The sequence below is a fragment of the Juglans microcarpa x Juglans regia genome, chromosome 8S (assembly GCF_004785595.1).
Source record: "Juglans microcarpa x Juglans regia isolate MS1-56 chromosome 8S, Jm3101_v1.0, whole genome shotgun sequence".
Taxonomy (NCBI): domain Eukaryota; kingdom Viridiplantae; phylum Streptophyta; class Magnoliopsida; order Fagales; family Juglandaceae; genus Juglans; species Juglans microcarpa x Juglans regia.
The window spans coordinates 5,657,373-5,676,304 of record NC_054609.1 but is presented as its reverse complement, the minus strand read 5'-3'; the positions used below and the strand labels follow the sequence as shown (position 1 = coordinate 5,676,304).

Genomic DNA, 18,932 nt, shown 5'->3' with positions numbered 1-18,932 from the left:
CCACAGCTGCGCGCCGCCGTGTGCCTCACTGCCCAACCCACGACCTTCCCCACCCTCCGGCGACCACCCCCCTCCAATCCCCAGCACCACCGTTTGTCCCCACGCCCAACGTGAAACCGCAGCCTTCCTTGTGCTCCAGCATCGCCGTCACGTCACCTCTGGCCACCATTTCTTCACCACTTCATCCTTGACCTCTTAGCAACCCAATGCACCCATTCTCAGCTCTGACCCGCCACCGGTAAAGCACATTCATCAACATCTCCGTTTTGAACATTTTGGCCTTAAACCGCCCTCTACGCTGCCACCCACGGCCAACCACCACCACTATTGGCTTCACCGACATCCCTAAGCCTTACCTTATCAATCTCGGGTCTTGGTTTGTCCTCATTCAAAAGTGGGTTTTTGAGACCCACGACCACAGTGCATTTTGCACTGTTTTGTTGCTGTGCCGCCACTTCTAACACCTCCGTGATCTTTGAAAAATTATATTATAGCATTGTAAGTATTTTCCCAAATAACTTTTGAGATTTAAATGTATTTTTGCGCTAACTCATACTTACTGTGAATTGGTTGGTTGTGCAGGCTGAGTCCGAGGAGTAAGGGGGTCGGTTTGATTGGATTATGGAGTTGTTTGTATGATTGTTTTATGATGTGAGATTTATTGGCGGTTTCGGGTTTAAATATTGGTGTTTTGAATTTGACGTTGGTTGTAGTGGATATTGATGATTTTAGAAAGTGATGATATATTTTGAAATTATGAGGGTTTTAAGTTTTGAGAAATTAAAATAGGTTATTTTAGAAGTTTAGGCTTAAATATCGAAATATGTGATTGATTTGAAACTTACAGAAATTATGTGATTATTTTTATAGGTAACGATTGATAGTCGACTCGACATTTTTGAGGAAAATTCTGGAAAAGCTAAGTAGTCCAGGTAAGCGGGGTTCCTATGCTAGACCTTACACGAATTATTGAGACTGAGGTTGACTTTCTAAAAATTTTGCATAATTTTGTGATGAAATGAGAACTTGGAAAAAACCAACCTCGGTCGCTTATTTGCATTACTCATGAAATTTGTATGAAAAAGAGAAAATATTTTATGACATGCATTGTGTAGACATGAGCTAAATTTTATCATGTTGTCTCTGAAATCTGAAAAAAGTGATATTGAGAATCTGAAAAATTGTGCATTTATTTAGAAAGATGCTCCGACTTTTATTTTCAGTATGTGAGAATGATCTAATTATGTTTTGGTACTCTGTTTTATTTTGATATGGTATCTGAAAACCTTTGGCATGGTGTACTGATTTTTTTATCTGACTCTGTCTCTGCTCTGCTCTGTTTGGATTGGTACCAACTTCTCTGTCTCTGAGTGCACCCACTTTGGAAACAAAGTAGTTTTATTGTGGTCTTTCCTGTGTGCACACTTGGGGCTCCGAGAAGAATAAAAGAAAGATTTTACCTCTGTCTCTGCTCAGTTTGGCCACCGGGGATAGCACAACCCTACTACGGGGGTGAAACATGGTCTCTACTCTGTAAGATGCTCAGTTTTGATATGACGAAGATGTTCAGGTTATGTTATGCCAAAGTGTTTTTGAATATGAAATGGATCTTTAAATATGAACAGTTGACTCTTTTGGAGTATGAAAAGATTGAAAAGTCGCTCTGATTTTCTGATAACACGTTTCTGAGATCTGCATATAAAAATATAATGTTTTGTTTTTGCATATTGAACTTTCTGAAAATGCGCATGTTTGCACGCTAGTATATGTTCTCGGCTTACTGAGTTGTTGATAACTCACCCCTTATCTCCGCAATATTTTCAGATGATTTGAATATTCCAGTTGAGGATCAAGAATATGGAGCATAGGTAAGAGGAGTTGAGAATAGTGATTTAAGCAGAGAAGGTTTACATGAGTATTGAGGGTTTTGTTATTCAGTAAGTTTGTTGCGTTCTGATAATATGATTTGTTGGGAGGTTGATGTTTTTATTAAGACTTTGTATTGTCTTGGATTAATTATACTGAAGTATTTGATGTAAATTAATGAGTAGTTTGTGAGATAGAGAAAATTTTGATTATGTACTATGTGGATGGAAAATGATTTTTAGGCGACATGAGTAAACTCTCCGGACCCTCGGGGACAGGGCGTAACAAAACGTGCCTTACCACAACTTGCATTTTAGAGAGATGCCATTGAATTTCTTCCCAATATTCCTCTAAGTACCAGATCCCACACAACTTTTTCTCCAGCCAATGCACCACTAACAGAGCGTCTAACTCCATTTCCAGCTGCACAAGTCCAAGTTCTCTGCAATACCTCAAGCCATGGAGAAGAGCCATGGGTTCTACCGAATTGTTTGTGCCGTGACCCAATCCTATGGAAAACACTAGCTTCAACCTCCCCTCATCGTCCCTTATAAACCCTCCCGCCCCCAAACGGCATGGGTTTCCGAGGCTGCTTCCATCGACGTTCAGTTTAAACCATGCCTTCACCGGCTTTTGCCATTTTACAATGCACACTCTTTTCTCCTTGGGGACCTTAAATGGTATGGCAAGTGCATTCAGTAACTTCTCATCCCCACTTTGCATTTTATTTCCAGCTTTTAGACGAACCTCAACCCAGGCAATTGCAGCCTTGATCGACTGCCATAGAGACCCCATTAAATTCGTCTGACCTTCCATTCTCACTTTGCAACACCACAACCAAAGAGACCAAGTTAAAATAGAAGGCATGAGACCAATCAAGTGCCCTTTTTGGGATGACCGAGCCACGTGCTTGAGCCGTACTTATATTTTTACCTTCCACGATTTATGCGGATCAAAAGGTATGCCCACTTGTATAGATGCTTTATGCCATATTTCCTCATCAATTTTACCTATAGCCAACACATGATCTTGATCCTCCACACACCCCTCTCCACAACATTCTCACTTTGATATCGTGGGTATGCCCAGCTTTCGTATTTATCATCCACACTAAGGCAAGCATTCATCGCCTTCCACATAGTTACCGAGTATTTTTTTTGGAGTCGCATTCCAAACCCTATCAGTCGAGTTCATTGTTGGTGCTTTAACTCTAACACACTCCCACACACTCTTAGAGGAAAACCCACCATTTACGTTTGGAGTCCATACTAGCAAATCTTCACCTTCCTTATGTTGACCTAGGCCATCTAGAATCTCTTCCAATTTAATCTCCCCCACAAGGCTTCCGAGCAAGTCCACATCCCATCCATTTTTGAGCCTACACTCCAACACTTAAGAGAGGGTCGTGCGGTAATGCGCATTTCATTCTCTAGAGGTTTGTTTTCCAGCCATTTATCACGCCAAAAGAAAATATTTCCTTCCCGAATTCGCCATCTTGCATTGTTAAGAATATGCGGCATACTTAGCATAATTCCCTTCCAAAAACGTGTTCCTCTGTGCAGCTTCACCAAAGAGATGTGATCTATTTTTACATACTTGGCTTTGAAGAATTGCGCCCACAACGAATTTTTATTCAAAAGTTTCCAAGCAAACTTCATGAAGAGCGAGCATTGGATGTAACACCCCGTATTTTAGTGTATTTTTATTGAAGGATTATTTTAATAATTCAAAAATTTATTCTCTTGTTTTAAAATTATCGGATATTTTAAATGGTCTATTTTATGATATTTAAATTGTGAAAATTAAATTGTTATGTTTTCTTAATATTTATTTATAGTTGTACATTTAAATTGTTCTTCCTTTTAAATTAATTGATTGTGGGATTGAATTATTTTATTTTCATTGTATCATTACGTTTAATTTATTTTAATGGATTTGCTGTTTTAAAATCATTTTCATTGGATCATTTTTGTGACCCAAGATGTGGGGATTGGACTTCATTTCTTTCCCTCCATTTTCTCTTTCCTCTCTTTTTCTTTTCTTTTTCTTCTTTTTTTCTTCTCTTTCCGTTTCTCTCCCGCGCGTGACCTCCCTCTCTTCTCCCGTCCGTTTTTTCTTCTCCAACTAGCACCGTTGTGCGCCGCACCGCACCTCCCTCTCACCTCCCTTTCGACCGGCGATCACCCCACTGTAATTTTAGCTCCTCCATCGCCGCCGTTAGCCCCCACACGCAACACCAAGCCGCGGCACCTCTTGTGCTCGTGCACCGCCATCGGGCCACCACCGGCCACCATTTCTTTACCACTTCATCCTCGACCTCCTAGCAACCTAATGGACCCAACCCCGGCTCCGATCCGTTACCGGTGAAGCCTATCTACCTCCATTTCCGATTTGGTCATCTTTGGCCTAAAACCACCCTTTGCGCTGCCACCCACGGCAAACCTCCACCACCACTAGCTTCACGGACATCTCTAAGCCCTACCCTATCAATTTCGGGTCTTAGTTTGTCCCAATTCAAAAGTGGGTATTTGAGACCCACGGCCACAGTGTATTTTACACTGTTACGTTGCTGTATCGCCACCTTTTTTGCAACTCCATGATCCTTCAGAAATTATTATATAGCACTGTAAGTATTTTTCCAAAGAACTATCGTGATTTAAATATATTTTTGTACTAACTCATATTATTGTGAACTGGTTGGACATGCCGAACTGAGTTCGAGGAGTTCGGGGGTCGGATGGATTGTGGACGGAGTTGTGTGTTTGGTTGGTATTGTGAATTGTTGGTTGTTGGTTTTGGTGTTGTTCATGTACGTGGCATATTGCACGCATGATCATGTTTGTAAAGGAAATTGGGTTTTCGTGTACATGCATTCATGTTCATGTGTTTCATGAAAATTAGATTTTCATGTGTTAAAAGATTTTGGGTGCGTGTGTATCGCGACCACAAGCCGAGATGGGGCATTATCTCGGTGGAGCTCCTCTGGTCACTCCGGAGTGGAATATACTGAGTGACGTCCCTTGGATTGTCGCTGGGCGACGATGGGATCGGACGAGATGGTCTCGTGCTGACTCCGTGGCCCCTCTGCTGGTGGGGGCTAGAGGATGCTTGGCCACGAACGCGCTGGGCGCGGAACTGGGCATCGCTCGTTGCATAGTGGGTGCTTGGTCACGAACGCGCCGCGTGCAGAACTGAGTATCGCTACGAAGCCAGGGCGTGCAGATGATCCCTAGGGGAGATCATGGTGCATTGGTTAATGAAATAATGGGCTGTTTTCTGGGAAAATAGCGTGTGTTGATTAAAAGGATTTTTATGTGATTCATTTTCTGGAAAAATGAGGTTTTATTGATTTGGGTCATTTTCTGGAAAAATAACGGAATATTATTTTTGGGCCAAAATGGGATTTTGGCGTGTGCTGAAAATATCTATTTTCAGAAAAAATAATATTTTTGGATCTAATGCATATGTCATCATATGCATGCATGTTGGTCGCATTAATATATTTTTATCTCGTAGTTGTTTGGTCTATACTTACCTGCGGTACTATTTTGTAGTAACGCATATTTCGATGCAGATGAGGCTGAAGGTGAGCCTGAGGATTCGGCTCCGCCCGGGGAGTGATCTGGGATCACTCGTTTTGGTTTGAGACTTGTAAAATATTTATTTTGGATGACTGTATAATTTTTAAACCTTTTTGCTGATTATTTAAATTGTATTAACCATTATGATACTTAGTTGACCTAATTATCCGTTGCGTTGTTTATTGTACACTGTTGCATGTACACACACTTGGCACTATCGTTGAGATGTGTGACCCTGTTGTCACTATCCTGGCATCTCGATTTTCGTGTCTCCTCACATGGGGGTCGGGGGCACCACAGGTGATATCAAAGCAGTTCGGCTCTGGGTAAAACCACGTGTCATATAGGCGGAGTACCAGAAAGTTTTAAAGTTGTGATTTGAAATTATTTAGTTTGAAGTATGTTATTTTAATGGTTTTAATTTATTTATGTTTTTATATTTTGTTGGTTTTATTTCTTTTATTGTATACTACTTGTTTGTTTATTTTATATTATTTGTTTTATTTTGTGGCAGGTTATTTTATTTTATTTATTTATTTTTTTAATTATTTTATTGTGCACTACTTCATTTGTTTTATTCATTTTATCTTATGATATTTTATTGTTGGTTTTATTCATTTTGTTGTATATTATTTATTTATGGAATTTTATTTTATTTTGTTTTGTTCGGAGTTGAAAAGCGGGTTAAGAGTTGTGCTATGACAGGAAGATGGTACGATTGTGAATGTCATTGTTAGACTTGAACACTTAGTGTAGTAGGCCTGAATTCTTGGCAACTGGTTTGTTTTAATATCGAGGCTTGAAGGGAACGACATGATCTAGGTGAACTCTTTGGAGTAGGAACTGAAGTCGCAATTGAGGAGGGAAATAGTTTTAAATCACTTATGTTAATTGAGGTCGTCGCCTCCGTAGAAATTATGTAGTGAGTTTATGGAGTAGGAGGTTGTAAGTTCAACGAATTCCAATGTTAAATTTTTGAGAATGTCACCTAAGGTTTGAGGTCTCATAGTTTTTAGGAAATAAGTTTATTGGATTCAAGGTGATAGGTTCAACAAGCATTTGAAGGATTACTTAGATTAGAAGTTTTCGATTTTGCCGACTTTGATAAGCAGTTTAATAACATTCGGGGTTTTAGAATTTCAAGTTTTATTAAGTGAATGTTTTAGATTTAAGGTCATGGATCTTCAAGATTTTGGGAAATGATTTTTTATCTGGTTTAAGGTTTTAAAATTGCAGAGTTGAAGGGTTGAATTATAATAGGATTTGAGTTCTTAGTTTTGTAGACTTGGTACGCTAGCTTGGTCTATTCTATCAATTGATTAGTTGGTAACCATTAAATTGGGATTGATCAGAGTTGAGTTACTGATATGAGAATTTTTAGGAGAGAACTTCTTTGGAAATGGAAGGTAATGATCTAGTTTGTGTATTTTTCGAGGATTGAAGATGATCTAGTTCAGATAATGATTGTTTTTAGCTCAAGGTTAGTGACAGGTTGAGGATTTAAGCCATATCAATTTTAAGGAATAATAGATGGTGCAGACGTAGAAAATGATTCTTGTTGATTTCGAGGATATAGGCCCAGATGATGGAAATGGTAGTGACAGATCACTTGCACGTTTGGAGGATTATTGGTTCTAGCTAAGTGTGCATGAGATCGATGCGTAGTAGTGGTGAGTGTGTATGCATTTTGGAGAGTATAGGGGTCGTTCTCTCAATTTTGGCTTGGAAGAAGTGTCTTGAGTAGGTGTTGAAGATGAATAAATAAAATAGTATTAAATTCAAGAGATTTTGGTTTAGAGTTTTTGGTGAGTCAATCGGAGTGTGTAGTCGAAATGGATTACTCAATAGAATGATGGTTGACAATAATTATTGTGACTATCTATAGGAATTAATTGTGACTTGAGGTTACCTAGGAATTTAAATTTTGAGGTTATACTTTTTTTGGAGATTGAGCATCCAGTTGGTTGAATTAAGGACATTGTTATTTAACTTGAAGAGAGATTGATTGGTTGTCATGTTTGGTGTATGATAAGATCTTGGAAGTTGAAGCTTAGGCATTAGCGATGAATAATATGATCAAGTATGTGAGTTAATCAAAGCATTAGGATCCTTGGGTGATTTGCATTGGCTTTTGGTGGATTGATGATTTGAGCAATATGGCTGACCTTGAGGTTTAATAGTGATGTGTTATTGAAGGAACTAGTCGTACTAATACTAGTTTATAGGAGTAGAAGTAGGCGGGCGAGTTATCAAATAGGTTTTGATAATGTTTTGGTGAGGTCAATGATGGTTCGTAATGAGTTTAGTCACCGCTAGAGTAGATGTTATTCTGAATGTCGGTGATGAGCTTTTGGGTTTAGATTATAGGATAAAAGTTTATAGGTGCTCTTTTTGGTTGGTCAGGTTGGAATCGAATCTTTTAAGGTATGTTCCTTATCGTAGATAAGACGGATATATTTTGGGTTGAGGTTGCTTATTTTAAATTTGGGATGCTGAGGTTGGTTTTCTGTCTACGATCATAGATGTATTTTCTGAATATTGATTTTGATCAAGACAGCAGGAGTTAATTGAGGAATATGAGTGATTACTCCTGGTTTTGAGAAAAAGAGTATTTTCTACCAAAAGGTGGTAAGAGTTTTCTGGTTAGTAGGTATGGAACCACCTTGTACTCGATGGTGCTAGTTTTTATGAGGACATAAATTTTATACATGTGGCGAATTATCAGGGTGTGCAGCAGAAGCGTGATATTTGTGGTTGTAGTTAGGAGTTCGGATTTTGCGCTGATCTTGAGGAATTAGTGGTGACTTGAATTTTTAGATGATGCTTGTAGTTGAAAGATTAATCTTTTGGTTGTGCAATTTGTTATTGATGCTTAACTTTGGAAGTGGCCATTAGGTTACCAAAGGTAGAATTCAATAGAGGTTTAGAAGTTGTAGCATAGGAGCTGATTGAGGTTAGCATGGATTATTGTATGGAGCTACTGATCATTGGAATTTTCTGGATATTGTATTAAGGTTCTTGTGGAAAATAAGATTTTGGTTAGCATAGTCATCTAGGAATACTGGTCGTGATGTGCCGCTGGAGGACTAATACAAGTATGTTGGATATCGCCATATTTTTTTTGAGAAACGTGCCACGTGCCGTCAAGTTAAGGCTGAGCTTTAAGGACCTGCTAGTAAACTTCAACCTCTCCCTATTCCTGAGTGGAAGTGGGATGATATTTCTATGGATTTTGTTGTGGGTTTGTCGAGGACTCCTAGTGGAAAGAACTCAGTTTGGGCGATTGTTGACCGATTGACCAAGAGTGCCCATTTCTTACCTATCAATAACACTGACTCTTTGGATAAGTTGACTCGGTTGTATGTTAAGGAGATAGTGCGTTTGCACGAAGTGCCCAAGAGTATCGTGTCAGATTGGGACCCGCGGTTCACGTCCCATTTTTGGAAGAGTTTGCAGGCAGCTTTAGGCACTAAGTTGAAGTTTAGTACTATATATCATCCTCAAACAGACGGTCAATCAGAGCGTACTATTCAGACTCTTGAGGTTATGTTGCGGTCTTGTGTCATGGAATTTCAAGGGAGTCGGGAGAATCATCTGCCACTATTTGAGTTTGCTTATAATAACAGTTTTCATTCCTCTATTCAAATGGCCCCTTATGAAGCTTTGTATGGGAGGAAGTGTAGATCATCGTTGTGTTGGGATGAAGTTGGCGAAAGTAAATTGATTGGGCTTGAGATAATTCAAAAAATGAAGGACCAAGTTCAGTTTATAAGGACTAAAATGGCGGAAGCCAAGTCGCCAAAAGAGTTATGCAGATACAAGGAGAATAGACTTATCATTTGAGATGGTTGATTGGGTTTACCTTAAAGTCTCTCCGATGATGGGGTTAAGCGCTTTGGCAAGAAGGGAAAGGTTAGTCTGAGGTATGTTGGTCCTTTCCAGATTATAGAGAAAGTTGGGCTAGTTGCTTATATGGTTGCCCTGCCAGATTATTTTGGGGATGTCCAAGATGTGTTCTATGTGTCGTCTTTGAAGAAGAGTTTTGGACAGCCAGAGCCGCATTTTGTCGACCCTGAACGTATTGAACTTCGGCCTAATCTTTCTTATGAAGTTGCACCGACACAGATTGTGGATGGGAAAGAGCAAAGGTTAAGGTCTAAGACAATACCTTTGGTGAATGTGTCATGGGGCGATCCGTTGGTTCAAGATTTCTCTTGGGAGAGAGAAGCTGTCATGAGAGAGCAGTATCTGTATTTATTTGATTGACCGGCGGTATGTTTCTTAAGTTTGCTCTTGGTTGAATCTTATTCCTGTTTTAGCGTTAATGTTTGACCTTGCTAATTTCGAGGACGAATTTTTTTTAAGGGGGGAGGATGTAACACCCCATATTTTAGTGTATTTTTATTGAATGATTATTTTAATAATTCAAAAATTTATTCTCTTGTTTTAAAATTATCGGATATTTTAAATGGTTTATTTTATGATCTTTAAATTGTGAAAATTAAATTGTTATGTTTTCTTAATATTTATTTATTGTTGTACATTTAAATTGTTCTTCTTTGTAAATTAATTGATTGTGGGATTTAATTATTTTATTTTCATTTTATCATTACGTTTAATTTATTTTAATGGATTTGCTGTTTTAAAATCATTTTCGTTGGATCATTTTTGTGACCCAAGATGTGGGGATTGGACTTCATTTCTTTCCCTCCATTTTCCCTTTCCTCTCTTTTTCTTTTCTTCTTTCTTTTCTTTTTCTTCTTTTCTTCTTCTCTTTCCGTTTCTCTCCCGCGCGCGACCTCCCTCTCTTCTCCCGTCCGTTTTTTCTTCTCCAACTAGCACCGCTCATGAGCCGCACCGCACCTCACTCTCACCTCCCTTTCGACCAGAGATCACCCCACCGTAATTTCAGCTCCTCCATCACCGTCGTTAGCCTCCACGCGCAACACTAAGCCGCGTCACCTCTTATGCTCGTTCGCAGCCATCGCGCCACCACCGGCCACCATTTCTTCACCACTTCATCCTCGACTTCCTAGCAACCCAATGGACCCAACCCCGGCTCCGATCCGTCACTGGGGAAGCCTATCTACCTCCATTTTCGATTTGGTCATCTTTGGCCTAAAACCACCATTTGCGCCGCCACCCACGGCAAACCACCACCACCACTAGCTTCACCGACCTCTCTAAACCCTACCCTATCAATTTCGGGTCTTAGTTTGTCCCCATTCAAAAGTGGGTATTTGAGGCCCACGGCCACAGTGTATTTTACACTGTTACGTTGCTGTGTCGCCACCTTTTACAGCTCCATGATCCTTCGAAAATTATTATATAGCACTGTAAGTATTTTTCCAAAGAAGTATCGTGATTTAAATATATTTTTGCACTAACTCATATTATTGTGAACCAGTTGGACATGCCGGACTGAGTCCGAGGAGTCGGATGGATTGTGGATGGAGTTGTGTGTTTGGTTGGTATTGTGAATTGTTGGTTGTTGGTTTTGGTGTTGTTCATGTACATGGCATATTGCACGCATGATCATGTTTGTAAAGGAAACTGGGTTTTTGTGTACATGTATTCATGTTCATGTGTTTCATGAAAACTGGGTTTTCATGTGTTAAGAGATTTTGGGTGAGTGTGTATCATGACCCCAAGCTGAGATGGGGCATTATCTCGGTGGAGCTCCTCTGGTTACTCCGGAGCAGAATATATGGAGTGACGTCCCCTAGATTTTCGTTGGGCGACGATGGGATCGGACGAGATGGTCTCGTGCTGACTCTATGGCCCCTCTGCTGGTGGGGGCTAGAGGATGCTTGGCCACGAACTCGCTGGGCGCGGAACTGGGCATCGCTCGTTGCGTAGTGGGTGCTTGGCCACGAACGCGCTGGGCGCGGAACTGAGCATCGCTACGAAGCCAGGACGTGCGGATGATCCCTAGGGTAGATCATGGTGCATTGGTTAATGGAATAATGGGCTATTTTCTAGGAAAATGAGGATTTTATTGATTTGGGTCATTTTCTAGGAAAATAACGAAGTATTATTTTTGGGCCAAAATGGGATTTTGGCGTGTGTTGAAAATATCTATTTTCGGGAAAAATAGTATTTTTGGATCTAATGCATATTTCATCATATGCATGCATGTTGGTCGCATTAATGTATTTTTATCTCGTAGGTGTTTAGTCTATACTTATCTGCGGTACCATTTTGTGGTAACGCAGATTTCGATGCAGATGAGGCTGAGGGTGAGCCTGAGGATTCGGCTCCACCCGGGGAGTGATCTGGGATCACTCGTTTTGGTTTGAGACTGTAAAATATTTATTTTGGATGACTGTATAATTTTTAAACCTTTTTTCTGATTGTTTAAATTGTATTAACCATTCTGGTACTTAGTTGACTTAATTATCCGCTGCGTTGTTTATTGTACACTGTTGCATGTACACACACTTGGCACTATCGTTGGGATGTGTGACCCTGTTGTCACCATCCTGGTGTCTCGATTTCCGTATCTCCTCACATGGGGGTCAGGGGCGCCACATTGGACTTCCTGTAAATTTCATAATCCCCACACCACCCTCCCGTGTTGGCATACATGAAGAGGAGAAAGCTACCCATTTCCTTTTCGATTTACCCTCCGAGGGGCCCCAGAAAAAATTGCTCATCAGCTGGTTCAACTTTCTCAAGACAGCCTTGGGGCACTTGCACTACAAAAGAAGGTGAATCGGCATGCTAGCAACCACCTACCTCAACAGAAGAATTCTATGCTGCCAGCCCCCCAATTTTGCTCTAATGCATACGGCTACCTCGTCGAAATGGCTCACTTTGAGGCTTCCCGACAAAAGCGGAGACCCCAAGTATTTAACGGGAAAAGCCCCTTCCGAGAAACCTATCAAACGCAACATGGACCTCCTTCTACCCGCAGGAATGGTTTTGGCAAAATACATAGCTATCTTCTCTTTACTCATTTCTTGTCCCGAACACTCCCCATATTTTTGGAAAATCTCCCTGATTTTTTTAATCGATGCACTACCTCCATTAGCAAAGACCATGATATCATCAGCATAAAACAAGTGTGAGATAAGTGGAGCTCCACGAGGATGGCTGAACGATTTTATTTTCCTTGGGGTGAAATTATTTTTCATCATCCTGGACAGTATTTCTTCGACCAGAATAAAAATGTATAGCAGCAATGGATCCCCGGATCCCCTTGGCGTAACCCACAACCACTAGGAAAAAAGCCTTCTGTAGTCCCATTCATGGCTATTGAGAATGACAAGGATGATATGCAATGGTTGATTAGCCCACAGACTTCCTGAGAGAAACCGAAAGACCCCATCGCATGCCCCAAAAAGTCTCAATCTATGCTATCATATGCTTTTACCATATCCACTTTAATAAGCACGTTTCCATCATGAACTTGCTTATTAATTTGGTGAACCCTCTCTTGGACCAAAAAGATGTTCTAAAAAATACTACGACCTGGAAGGAAGGCACCTCATTTCGGAGAAACCAGTCTACCCAATATAGGTGACAGCCACTTCACTAGAATTTTTTAGCATACCTTATACACCACCGAGCACAAATTAATAAGTCTAAATTTTTCAAAGCCCGTTGGAACTTTAATTTTCAAAATTAGGACTATATGAGAGGCCGAATAAAACCTCGGCAAGGGGGCACCACTAAAAAAATTCTCTAACAGCTTTCACCCCGTCCACCTCCACCAAAGCCCAACATGATTGATAAAATCCTGACCCAAACCCATATGGACCCGGGCTGCTGTCTATCGAGATGGAGAACATAACTTTTTTAACTTCTTGGATTGAAGGAAGCTGCTTGAGCATTTGGTTCTTCTGCTCAGAAACCTCAATGTTCACATAATCTAACAAATCCGGTGGTTCCCTTTGCGGCCTAGGTCAAAGAAAATCACAGAAAAAATCCACTCTGCCCAGGTGGATAGCCTTCGATGTTCTAATAATATTTCCATCCTTTAGTCTCATTTCATTCACCATTGTTTTCGACATGGCTTTAAAGGATTTGAAAAAACAGGCTGATGCTTCTCCAACCAATTAAACTTCAGTTGTTAAGCTAAACTTTTTTCTTCCCGTTGCTTCCTCAAAGTCAGCTCCTCCCTTGTAACCAGTAGGTCCATTTCGGTGTCCTCCGAGAATTGATTTTGCAACTGGAATTCCAGGCTCTCAATTTTCCCCTCCAAACTCTCTATATGATGCTTTATCCTGCCAAACACCCTAACGTTCCATTCCTTTAGAGCCACTTTGAGTTTTTTTTAATTTACTAGCTAGGTGAGTAAGCCCCAACTCCAGTGATGGTTTCTGCCAAATCTCCTTAACCACGTTCCTGAACTCCTCATGTGATACTGTAACGACTCGATCCTATATTTTTAGGGATAAATTATAGATAATTTTATTAGGCTTAGTAAATGAGTTAAAACCCATATAAAAGTTTATCGAATAAATTATATTTATTTGAAGCTAGAGTTAAGACTCTATTATTTTTTACTCCAAATTCGTGAGTGTTAGAGTCCAAACACTATTAGCATTCTAGATTCCTTTTCATAATAAAATCCCTAAATGATTTCCTCTATAAACTCCATGACATGCACGTCTCTCCCTTTCCTTTCTCTAGGCTTTTACCATCACCTCTATATATACACATGTATTTCTCTCCTGCACATAGAAATTGCCTAACCCATGTCCATCTTCCACAAACTGCACCGTGAGCCATCTCATGTCTGTCCAACAATACCACGTTTGCCTCCCAACCCCATGAAGACCATGCTGCAGCACCTGGTCAGTCCACATCCCATGCAGAAGCCATGAAACCACTAGCTGCAACCATAGCTCCTCTCCACCATGAAACCACTGAGAGACCACGTATGCTAGCCAACGCGATGCCATGAGAGAGAGAGAGAGAGAGAAATAAAAGACTGAAATATTATGTAAAAGTATTTCTACATCTGTGTACAGTGACGGTATTTATAGTAGTACATGAAGAAATAAGAGACATGTGACTAACATGTGATACAAAGATGAATAAAAGAATTAAAAAATAACTTTAATTCATGATACTCCCTTAAGATGGAGAGTATATAGAATGGACTCTGATCTTGGAAACTAAATGATGAAATTGTTGAAAATCAAGAGGTTTAGTTAACATATCAGCAAGTTGATGACTAGAAGCTAAGTGAAAAGTCTTGATAACTCTAGCTTGAATTTTTTCCCAAATATAGTGACAATCTAGCTCAATGTGTTTTGTTCTTTCATGGAAGACTGGATTGCAACAATGTGTAATGCAGCCTGACTATCACAAAAAAGTTGAGCACTATGAGTATGAGAAATACCAAAATCAGATAAGAGAGTGAGAAACCAAATGATTTCACAAGTGGAAGATGCCATGGATCTATACTCAGCCTATGGCGAAGATCTAGAAACAGTAGTCTGTTTCTTTGTCTTCCAGGAAACTAAAGAATCCCCAAGAAAAACACAATAACTACTTGTAGATCTACTACTGTCAGGATAAGAAGCCCAATCAGAATTAGCAAAAGCTTTGAGAGACATTGTATTGGCAGCTGGGAAGAAAAAACCATGACCAGGAGTACCTTTGATATATTGTAAAATTCTGTAGGCTACTTGTAAATGGGATGTCTAGGCTAAGCCATGTATTGGCTAAGCCTATTGACATAATAACATAAGTTTGGCTGAGTCAACCTACAAGTCTTCTATAAACTGTAGGGTCAGGCAACAAGTCTCCCACATCCTTGCTCAACTTAATATTTTGTTCCATAAGAAAGGCAATAGGTTTAGAAGCAAGTAAACCAGCATCTTGAAGAATCTCCAAAGAATATTTTCTTTGACACAAAGAAATACCAGCAGGAGACCGAACTGCTTCCAAACCAAGGAAATATTTGAGCTTACAAAGGTCCTTAAGCTTAAACTTCTCATCAAGCAAGGACTTCAAAAGCTCAACAGATGTCATATCATTACTAGCAATGAGAATATCATCAACATAGACAAGAAGGGCAATAAAAGATGAACCCTCAGTCTTAGTAAACAGAGAATAATCACTTTTGGATTGCTTAATACCCATACTGAGTATAGAAGTTGAAAACTTGGAGAACCACTACCGTGAGGTCTGTTTCAAACCATAGAGTGATTTCTTCAACTTGCAAACTTGGGACCCCCATTTGACATGAAAGCCAGGAGGTAAGACCATGTACACTTCTTGAGATAAGTTCCCTTGTAAAAATACATTATTTACATCAAGCTGTATAAGATGCCAGCCTTTTACAGCAGCAATGGCGAAAATAATTCTAACAGTAGCCATTTTATCAATAGGTAAAAAAGTTTCAGAATAATCCAATTCTTCAGTTTGGGTATAACCCTTGGCAACCAACCTTGCCTTATATCTTTCAATTGAACCATCAACATGATTCTTAATCTTATAAACCCATTTGCAAGCAATATGCTTCTTACCAGGAGGTAAAGAAGTAACAATCCATGTATTATTAATTTCCCAGGTTGCAATCTCAGCTGACATGGTATCTCTCCAATGTACTTGACAGCTTGATGATAGAACTCAGGTTCAGTATTGGCAGGAATGGACATGACAAAGGATATATGTGAAGAAGAAAGATTAGCATAAGATAGAAAATTGAAAATATCGTATTTAAGAGATGAAGTCAAAAGGGAAGAAGAACCTGATGAATAAAAAATTGTTGAAGGATTTGATATGGAGTGTGCAGAAGATGAATTGCAATGAAATTCTACAAATAACCAGGTACCTTTCTGATTCTAAAAGATCTTCTAGGCAGATCAGAAAGCAATGGAACAGTGACAGGAACTGGGGAAGAAGGCAGAATAGAAGAATCATTTGAATCATTTTGGGAAGAAGGTAAAGAGGAGTTAAGAGATGAATCAACAAAAGGTGCTGTTGAAGGCATAGTTAAAGAATGTAAAGTTGAACATTCAACTAGAAAAATAGAAGGTATAATAGAAGAAAAATCAGTGGTATTTTGTGAAGTAAAAGGAAAAATATGTACACGAAAAATAACATTTCTTGAGATAAAAGATTGATTAGTTTTTAAATCAAGAAGTTTGTAACCTTTTATGCCATAAGGATAACCAAGAAAAATACAAGCTCGAGCTTTAGAATCAAATTTGGTTTGAGATCTTTGTAGAGTTGAAGCAAAATAAAGACAACCAAAAGTTTTTAAATGAGCATAAGAGGGAGAAGTTTCGAACAAAAGCTCAAAAGGCGATTTCTGTTTTAAAAGAGGAGTAGAAAGCATATTAATGAGGTAAGTTGATGTTAAAATAGGATCACCCCAAAAATTAATAGGCAGATCAAACCGAATCATCATTGTTCTAGCTATATTAAGAATGTGCTGATGTTTTCTCTCTACAACAGAGTTTTGTTGAGGAGTCTCAACACAACTTTGCTGATGCAAGAAAGGGGCAAATGAAAATTCAGTATCATGATCAGTGCAAAGTGATTTTATTTTTAAATGAAATTGTGTTTTAACCATTTTATAAAAAATTATAAAAATATGTGAAACTTTAGATTTGTGCTTAAGAAGATAAAACCATATAGCACGAGTTGAATCATCAACAATAGTAAAAAAAATATTTGTAACCTTCAACAGTAGGTACAAGATATGGTCCCCAAACATCACAATGAGCAAGATCAAAAATAGTAGCAGACAAATGAACATTATTAGGAAAAGGTAATTTCCTTTGTTTAGCTAAAGGACAAATCATGCAAGGATTACATGGGACAGTCAATTTAGGAACAAAATTATTCACAAACATTCTGGAATTAGAAGGATGACCAAATCTATTATGCCAAAGCTTATAATTAGAGCATTTGGAAGAAATGGAGCAAACATGTGAGGATATTGTTTCAGGTAAACAAACAGCATATGTACTAGAAAAAAAATTAGGTTTAGAAATAGAAAGGCCTAACAATTGCAGTATATAGAGACCTCCTTGCAATTTACCCACTCCAATCAACCTCCAATGAATCAGGTCCTGTATTAGACAAATGTCAAAGGAAAACAAAAAGCAGCAAGTTAGTGATTATGTTAACTTGCTAATGGAAATCAATTTGAATTTAAAGGTTGGAACACAGAAGATCATGTAAAACAAGATGTTCAAAAATAGAAACAGAGGCAATATGTGTAACGGACACAAATTGACCATTAGAAAACGTCATAGAAGCATTAACAGAAATGGTAATAGAAGTAAAATAATCAATAGAAGGTATCATATAATCAGAGGTTTGAGTATCAAGAATCCAAATTTGTGGGCCATGTAGCCATCAAAACAATTAAAAAAAAAAAAAGAAACAAATCTTTCAATTCCTTTTAATTGTTTACATAAAATCTCGAATGATCCTAGTAAGATATATATATATATATATATAATTCAAGTTGAATTATACTCTAGGAGATGTAAGAACCTGTGTATTAGCTACCTACTATTTGACCCTTGTTGTGGTTAGAATTAGATGCAAGAATTCTAGGCTGAATTCGTCAGCTTATAGGCAGATGGTTATAACTTACCCTTCTTAAATTGTATATTATGGTTATTTTTTGTAATTGAGATCCACTCTCAACCTTGTAATTGGAAGGTTGATCATAAATAATATCCCAATTCACGTCCCGTAGCAATAATCTAAAGATAATTCTCTTATATATATTTGCAGTTTAGTTTGGCTTCTCGAGTGCAGCAATAATCCTACTTAATTTCTGCGAAAACTTCAAGTTTCAGCGCTCAACTCAATAGCCCTGCTTACCATGTTTCTACTTTATTAAATAATCATCTCAGTTTCCCACTCCACCTAGTTTTTAGCAAATCCACCAAAAGCATTATAGACAAGAAGTATTAATTAGAGACGAGTCCCCAAAAGGATCCAATTCTAACAAGTTTAAAATTCATAAGGAAAATTGCTTGGAATTGGTTAAACTTATAGTAATCTTCCCATTGGGTAAATACTAAAACATATATATAGCCAAACTAATTATAACACAAACAAGCACAAGTACTTCATCATATAAAATACATACAAGCAGTACTGAACCTTGCAGTACACAAGGAGCCGGCCGCCTCTTGGTTCTTACATCATGTGAAGTTCAAACTTAGCTATATAGCTACTACATTTATATACTAACATGTTACTTGACACACTATATGTATATATATATATATATATATATATTCGATATTATAAGGTATAGGGGAAGATGACTATATGACTTTATATCCACGTTTCAAAGCATATTGTGTGGTGTATTGCACGATGAGCTCCTCCTCCCCGAGTAATCCATCTCAGTTAGCATCAACATGGAGGATTGCAAGAACACTAACCAATAAAGTGTTCATGGATCTCAACAATAATAAAGTGTTCATTTCTAGAAATGTCACATTCTATAAAAATATTCTCCCTTTTACAGACACACCTTCTAATCCACAAAGT

General features: G+C 38.7%; 1 protein-coding gene across 1 annotated transcript; it reads right to left on the bottom strand.

Annotated features, from left to right (window-relative positions):
* Positions 1–2,082: 2,082 nt before the first annotated feature.
* LOC121244159 lies at positions 2,083–2,682 on the bottom strand. Its single transcript, XM_041142193.1, has one exon. The coding sequence runs from the start codon at positions 2,680–2,682 to the stop codon at positions 2,083–2,085; it is 600 nt and encodes a 199-aa protein (XP_040998127.1).
* Between the last annotated feature and the right edge of the window lie 16,250 nt (positions 2,683–18,932).

What these genes read in the sequence shown, in the direction of transcription:
- LOC121244159 (XM_041142193.1), bottom strand. Translation starts at nt 2,682, where the DNA reads ATGGAAGGTCAGACGAATTTAATGGGGTCTCTATGGCAGTCGATCAAG.